The sequence below is a fragment of the Nansenia antarctica genome, assembly GCF_963989245.1.
Source record: "Nansenia antarctica genome assembly, chromosome: 9".
NCBI lineage: Eukaryota > Metazoa > Chordata > Actinopteri > Argentiniformes > Microstomatidae > Nansenia > Nansenia antarctica.
The window spans coordinates 29,025,428-29,032,927 of record NC_137679.1 but is presented as its reverse complement, the minus strand read 5'-3'; the positions used below and the strand labels follow the sequence as shown (position 1 = coordinate 29,032,927).

Here is a 7,500-nt window from a genome sequence, read left to right as displayed (position 1 = left end):
TGATCACATTAGGGTCCAGATAAGGCCCGGCCCTGGAGCTGCTCATATCTGCACACATTCTAATGGTGTGTGGCTCAGCTGGAAAGGTGATGTGTATACTGAAACCATTACAGAGATCATTACCATAGCAAAGCTGTCATCTACTCCATAGATGTAGAAGAGAGAGGTGTGTGTGTGTGTGTGTGCATGTGTGTGTGTGCATGTGTGTGTGCATGTGTGTGTGCATGTGTGTGTGTGTGTGTGTGTGTGTGTGTGTGTGTGTGTGAGTGCGTGTGTGCGTGTGTGTGTGTGCGTGCGTGCGTGTGTGTGTGTGTGTCTCTCCGCATAATTGTCACTTGTTATGATCATCATCAGTTACAGGATAAAATGCACTGCAGGGAATGTGTAGTAATGGTTGGCGTCGTTACTTGAATGTTTACATGGGCCTTTCAATTAGGGTACATCTTTTGCCATTAAGGGTAAAGCATTGAACATTCTGTACATTTCGTTCTTTTACTGGACATCCTGTTCTTAAATGAGAGAGTATGGATGGATACCTGAAGTTGATTTCTTCTTCTTCTTTTTTCTTTTTTAGATTACAGTATGCGCTTCGCTTGTCAAACAGACATAAATTAAAGGCAGCAGACACTGGGAGATGTGTCGAGGGAGATGTGCAAAGTGAAATTGCTTCCCCCGAATGCAAATAAAGAGAAGGCACATTGGAATGTCAGTTAAAGTTAGGGTTCTTCCTGACCACAACATTTGTAAATGTGTAAGTGAAGCTTGAAACCTCTGAAGCACTTGGCTACAACGTGACAGCAGATTTCACTTGTCCTTCTCTTAGTCTGAGGGTCAGACCTAAGGTCACAGTTACACAGTGCATTAACATGCAATGGATATCAGATATGTATCCAATGATTGTCACCTGATATACAGTATTATCCAATATTGTCGCAAATATCATGTGACTTACACTGGATATGTATCCGATATGTTGCATGGTTAATTCACAGTGTAGATGCAGACAACTGTGACAGGGTCTGGTGAAAAAGGCGGCAAGTAGGGGAAAGTCATTTTTTTTGTTTTTGACAGGTCATGAAAGGGCAGATTGGATATTTTGAGATCCGATACGGGTCGGATATGGAAGTGGTCTAGTTCCGATACATCACGCTGCTGTCTAGTCCTGCAGGAGGGTGCTGTCCCTGCCTTCTCTCTCTCTCTCTTCCTGCTCCATCAGCATCATTCCATCTCCACCCAGCCAAGGCAATGCCGAGGCCAAACAGGATAGACGTGTGATTGCTAATTCTATAACTTCATGAACTGTGATAACCAAGTGTAGTGACATTGGGCTCTCAGGATGCTTATTGCTAATGGTGAGCAGCACTTTAAGTATCGGCATGTGATGCATTCCATGCTGAGGTTTGCCCAATCAATCAGGTTTCAAATGAAACTGACAAGCACAGCACAGTAGATCATTACGTGGAGATGCTTTAACTGTTGTTTCATGGTGGCTACAATAAGCTATATTCACAGCTCATTAGAGTACTGAATTCAATTTGATGTTATTGTCTGATAATGTCAAAAATCTAATCAAATCAAATGTTCCGTTATCTCAGTCTGGCGATATTAGCTAATGTCTTATTAAGCTCCAAGCATCAGACCAGGCAAGAGAGGGCGAGACAGGGAGGGAAGGTTAGAGAGGCGAGAACAGATTAGGTGTGAGAGTGAGACATCTCCAGCCTGCCTGGTTTGCTTGGAGGCGGCGGCAGCAGCGCCACCTTTGCTGAGGACACAGCTGGGGACATTTGTAGCCGTTTGAGAAGCTCATCAAACTGAGACTGAAATCCTGTCTGAGGCATTCTGTAGCTGGAGCCTGGGGTATGGACCTGGGGTATGGGGGGGAGAGATGATCAAAACCACAGCCGGCGCACTAACACGCCGCGCAGGGCCCTGGACCCCAGGAAAAACCAACTGCTAAATGAGCTGGATGGATATAGACTTGTCGAAGTGGGAAAAAAGCAAGCTAAAAATAAAGATGGGATTCAGGGTTGCACCACGATCCCCAGAGCTGTGCAGGGAGGATGGTGCTCTTTGACATTATACCAGTGTGTCTAGTGGGCTCATGGGTACTGTTGTTCTGATGTTCCGTATGCTCTTTGGCCGGGTTGGCGGTCAATTCCATTTCAATTGTCAATTCAGGAAGGAAACTAATTCCAACTCCAAATTTTCTCTACGCTTTTCAATGAAGGACAATTTGGAATTGGAATTGAAATGTCATCTCACTTCTGAAATCGACTGAATTGAAATGAACCTAACCCCTACCTTGCTCTGTAGCACATGCTGCTGAGGAGGGGAGGTGGAGGAGAAGCTGTGGGCGGGTGGAGCGTGGGGTGGGCGGAAGGGCGTGCTTTTAGTATCATTCAGTAAATGGTAGTATAGGGTATGTTAAGAGTCCTAGTTTTATGCACACACCTTACAGAAGGACACGACCCCCTCCTCCTGGAGAGAGAGGCGCCGAGGGATGGGGAAACAGACACACAAAACCACAGGAGACAAAACGGAGGACAGTTTTAAGTGTTAGAAAACTGGTGTAGAAACATGCATGTAAGTCTTATAGGATCCATTACTGCAGCTGTGGAGCTGCTGCTAAGGGTTAGACACAGACAGACAGACAGACAGACAGACAGAGAGTTTGAGGGGGGACACACAGACATCACTCAAATCGAACACACACTATCAAGCCTAGAACACGCACGGGAGAGTGTGCATAGTAGTAGTAGTATAGGGTTGGAGGAGTGGCATACTGCAGTATTAGTAAAGTAGTATAGTTGTGGTAGTATAGGGTTGGAGGAGTGGAGTAGTAGAGGGTTGGAAGAGGAGTGGTGTTAGGTCCTCAGCTTTGCGTTAGTACAGTACAAACCTGCTGGCCACCCATGGACTACATTAGGTTCAGAGTTACGAGTAGGAGCTCAAGTAGGAATATTAGAGTATTTAGAGTATTTAGAGTAGAGCATTAATAGAGTAGGCGTAGTGTTACAGACCTGCTTCCCACCCATGGACTCAAACATCTTCTCCAGTTGGACTCTGAGCTGCTGGATGTTGTTGATGAGGATGCAGGGCTGCGGAGGAGCAGGGACAGTGATGTCACACCCAGGTCACCAAGGTCATCTCAACAGCATGGGTTACTGTGCATGACCGAACCTGTTAGCCTGGTTGGCCCAGACCTGTGTGTGGTGCTATTAGCCAACTGGACTGTCGTTGTCATGTCCAAGCCAAACACGTTTGACAATGACTGTAACCAAAGTTGGCTCTTAGCACAGAGAGAACTGGGTCGGCCGAGCTACGAACACACACTGACAACGAGTCACAGAGTCGCCGCACTCTTTCCCAAACACTACAGTTGTTCCATGAGCCTAGATTTCATTTCAGGAAATGATAAGCTTATGAAATTGTCTGGTCAAAAATGTATCATTAGTCACACAGACAATCAAAACCTTTAGAGATTATGAATCCACATCACATGACACAGCTCAACAAAGTGCAATGGGACCAACACTTCAACAACGAGTTCTCAACAACGACATTTCGGTTTAGACAAATGGCACTTGAATTAAAATCTAATCCTGGAGGAAGATGATTGGTGTGTGCTGGTTTTTGACACCAATTTAGTTGTCATATACCACTGGTTCACACACATCTCAGAATGGTAAAAGAGCAGTTTCTCTAACGACTGACTGTGTCTATCTCTCTGCGTCTGTCCTCTAAAAGGGCCGGCCTCTCTCTTGTGTAGGACCTATACGCAGTCTTCTAGTGACGTCTAGAGTATCTCTCTTGTAGGAAGGATGCCCGTGTGTGTGTCCTCTCTCTTGTGTGGCCTGTCAACACAGTAACGAAACATCTGTCTCGTCGGTAGGACACACAGATAGCCTGTGTGTTGGCTTTCATTCCCCCTCCAAAGGGCACTGTGGATAATTAAGTTGCTGAACAAGTGAAGCCCACTGCTCTCTGTCATCTGTCACTTCAAACAATGGACTCAGGGCTTAGAGAGAATAGTGCTGACTTATAGGGAGTTACAGTATATAGGGTGTGTCTTAATGATGAATTGCTGAATAAGATGAAGGATTGATTGCCTCTCGGGTAATTGAGCCAAGTTGTTAGACACATTAAAACATGGGGACGTGCTACAATAAGACCAGACTCCATCGCCGGGTTATCTTAGGACTAAGACAGGACACAAGAATTCTTGAAGGTGACCACCATGCTATAGAGTGGTGCTCACCATCGAAACAAGACTAAGTTACAGTACATAGTTTATATATAGAATCACTAAATAACAGGTACAGTAGAATCATCAACAGCTCTAATAAATGTGGCAGAAAAATAAGTCTTCAAGAATTCTAGAGCACTTACCAATTTCTCCTGGTTCAGGTACAAGCCAAAGTCCTTGGTTATGATTGCAGCGTATTGCAAAAGGACTTTGTTGATAGTCTAAAAATAAAGACGACACATCATTGATTAGCCCATGTCTCTAGGCTTATCATAACATCCTTGTCAGGGATTTAATGGGCTGTAAATGCATGTAAACAATGTTTAAACACCATCATTTGTCATTTTGACATTGTTTTGCTATATATAACATCCTGGTGCTGCACAATGTCACTACACAATGATTCAAGTCTGAAAATGTACATTATTAACCCTAAACCTAACCCACAAGTGTATGTATATTTTGGACGGTACATTCCATTTTCTTAGCGCCTCCTAAAACAATTTCCCATGTACCAAGACGCATGGCATTTCATACAGCATAGAGAGATCAAGTATGACCCTCAAATATAAAGCTCTGAAGCTTTATATCAAGTCAAACAATTGCTAGCGACATTTTATTGACAAATGCTCCTAGCTATATCTGTCATAACTTGAATGACTAACATCACCACTCGGAACTTCCATTATTTTAGTTTTTTTTTTCTTCAGGAAAATCCAGGAAGCAAAACTGTCTGGTTTCTCAGTCACTTGTTACACAATAAATTAGCATGTTCTACTACTACCATACATTTCTGACAACCATAACAACACTCTTAATCCGGTTGGAAAAATTGGAGAAACCACAAACAACATACTAGCAGTTAGAGTCAGACGACACAGTCAATGTCAACAAATATATCTTAAACCTGAGGATGCTTCATTGGTAGTCAATCCCTCTCTCTGTTTGTCTACAGTATGACCTTCTGTGTTAGTCCCTGTGAGGGCTCTCTCACCTTAGCAAAGCGACACATGAAGTGTGCCAGCGCCTGTGGGTTTGGACACTCCAGCTTCTTGATGATCTCAAAGCTCTGGTTGAGTTGAGTGAAAACATCCACCACTGAACAGGAGAACAGGGCATGCTCCGAGGTCGGCTGGAACTGTAAAGGGAGAGAGAGAAGAGAGAGAAAACACAGAGAGAGAGAGGGAGTGGGGAGGGGGAGATGGAGAGAGAGATGGACAGAGAGGGACAGGGACAGAGAGAGGGAGAGACAGAGGCGATAGAGAGGGAGGGAGTTAAAAGGACAGATAGCGGGAGGGAGAGAGAGAGAGATGGACAGAGAAGGACAGGGACAGAAAGAGGGAGAGACAGATAGAAGGGAAGAGGGGCAGAGAGGTGGACAGAGCGATAAAGAAACAGAGAACAAGACAAGGACAGAGTGATTAAGAGAACAAGAGAGAGAGACTCACTGTTAGATCTACAGCAAGCTATTAACATCTAATAATGTTTGAGTATTTAATCTGAGCAAGCAGAGCACACTGTCTCAACACTCTCATGATGTCTTCATTACTCACAGAGAGGAGACAGCAAAAGCTTCTATACAGTATCTGACCTTATATACTAGTTTGCTACTTAGCGTACAAAACACTGTTGAAAAGCTAGCTGCCTCTGTTCTGTATTCATTAGAGGAGAACAGTGCTCAGAGGTTGCTCATCAGACAGCAGCTTCCTACAAACCCATATAAATATTCCTGCCGTGTCCTTATCCTGCTTAAATCATGAACATCAGCGCTGTCTATTCCATAAACCGTATTCACATTGGTTTCCGCGTGGGATGTATTAAATGCGATGGTCTTTTCATGACACAAAACACATTTCCGAGATTTAAAGTGAGAGAGTGAAGATAGGAGAGAGAACCTACTCCGTCCTTTTTGTCCCTCACGAGAGCCCCGTTCAGGAAGTCCATGGCTACATCCTCGTTTTCATCCAACCACTGGATGACAAACGGCTCAAACCACCTAGAGAGGAAGAATAACAGAATAGAATCAGATCTCATAGTAGATATCAAGACTCAAAGTAGAGAAGATCTCCAAACTCTAGTCAAGTAGATCTCCAAACTCTCTTAACAGTACTCTAGACTTCAGATACTTGAGGACTTATAGTGGATCTCTAAATTCAACGTAGATCGCCTGTCCAGTATAGACTTCCAGCAGATCTCCAGACTCAAAGTAGATCCCTTAGAAGATCTACAGCTGGAGATCTAGAGTGTAGATCTACTAAATTCATCAGCTACTAGATCTCTAGGCTTATAATAAATACCATTGTGGATCAAAGACTCTGGTTTTAGCTTTTTTTTCAGAATGTGTTTTGTAAAGCTGTAGGGAGAGCATGATTTAGCCTGTTTGTGAATGTGTTTCATTGTGCTGTGGAGCTCAGGCAGAGCAAAGGGAGTCAGAACAAGTAGTGCTGCCATTCATAGAATAATAATGCCTCTCTCTCTACTATCTCTCTCTCTTCTCTCTCTCTCTCTCTCTCTCTCTCTCTCTCTCTGTCTCTGTCTCTGTCTCTGTCTCTGTCTCTGTCTCTGTCTCTGTCTCTGTCTCTGTCTCTGTCTCTGTCTCTGTCTCTGTCTCTGTCTCTGTCTCTGTCTCTGTCTCTGTCTCTGTCTCTGTCTCTCTATCTCTATCTCTCCCTCCCTCCCCCTCTCTCTCTCTCTCTCTCTCTCTCTCTCTCTCTCTCTCTCTCTCTCTCTCTCTCTCTCTCTCTCTCTCTCTCTCTCTCTCTCTCTCTCTCTCTCTCTCTCTCTCTCTCTCTCTCTCTCTCTCTCTCTCTCTCTCTCTCTCTCTCTCTCTCTCTCTCTCTCTCTCTCTCTCTCTCCCGCTCCTACCCCCCCCCCCCCTCTCTCTTTATTGCCTGTTTAATGGAGCCACTATGCCGGAGTGTGTCCTCAGAGCGCCTCAGTCCCCTTCCTTGGTTAAGAGCACCAGGGAAGAATGATCATAAATAAGATGGGCAGAGGGGTATTAGTGCGTGTGCGTGTGTGTGTGTGTGTGTGTGTGTGTGTTGGCTGTGCCTTTGGGAGAATCAATCCTGCTGGAGGTGAAGTTTGAGTGGCAGGGGAGGGGCGGGGCTGCAAGTCATAACTCTAATGGACTGGATGGGGGAGGGCAGTGTGTTCCCTCACTGGGAATACACATGTACCCATTACACCATTCTGTGTGTGTGTGTGTGTGTGTGTGTGTGTGTGTGTGTGTGTGTGTGTGAGAGTGAAACAGA

The 7,500-nt window shown here is 44.7% G+C and overlaps 1 protein-coding gene across 1 annotated transcript in view; it reads right to left on the bottom strand.

Annotated features, from left to right (window-relative positions):
• unc13c (unc-13 homolog C (C. elegans)) overlaps nucleotides 1-7,500 on the bottom strand; it is a gene marked incomplete at both ends in the record, with an annotated part of 106,575 nt that overhangs the window by 36,501 nt on the left and 62,574 nt on the right. Inside the window, 5 exons of the mRNA XM_080539936.1 lie at nucleotides 2,452-2,478; nucleotides 3,021-3,098; nucleotides 4,390-4,467; nucleotides 5,241-5,384; nucleotides 6,146-6,242. Of these exons, the coding sequence (XP_080396062.1) occupies nucleotides 2,452-2,478; nucleotides 3,021-3,098; nucleotides 4,390-4,467; nucleotides 5,241-5,384; nucleotides 6,146-6,242 (424 nt within the window). The remainder of the gene's footprint in view (nucleotides 1-2,451; nucleotides 2,479-3,020; nucleotides 3,099-4,389; nucleotides 4,468-5,240; nucleotides 5,385-6,145; nucleotides 6,243-7,500) is intronic.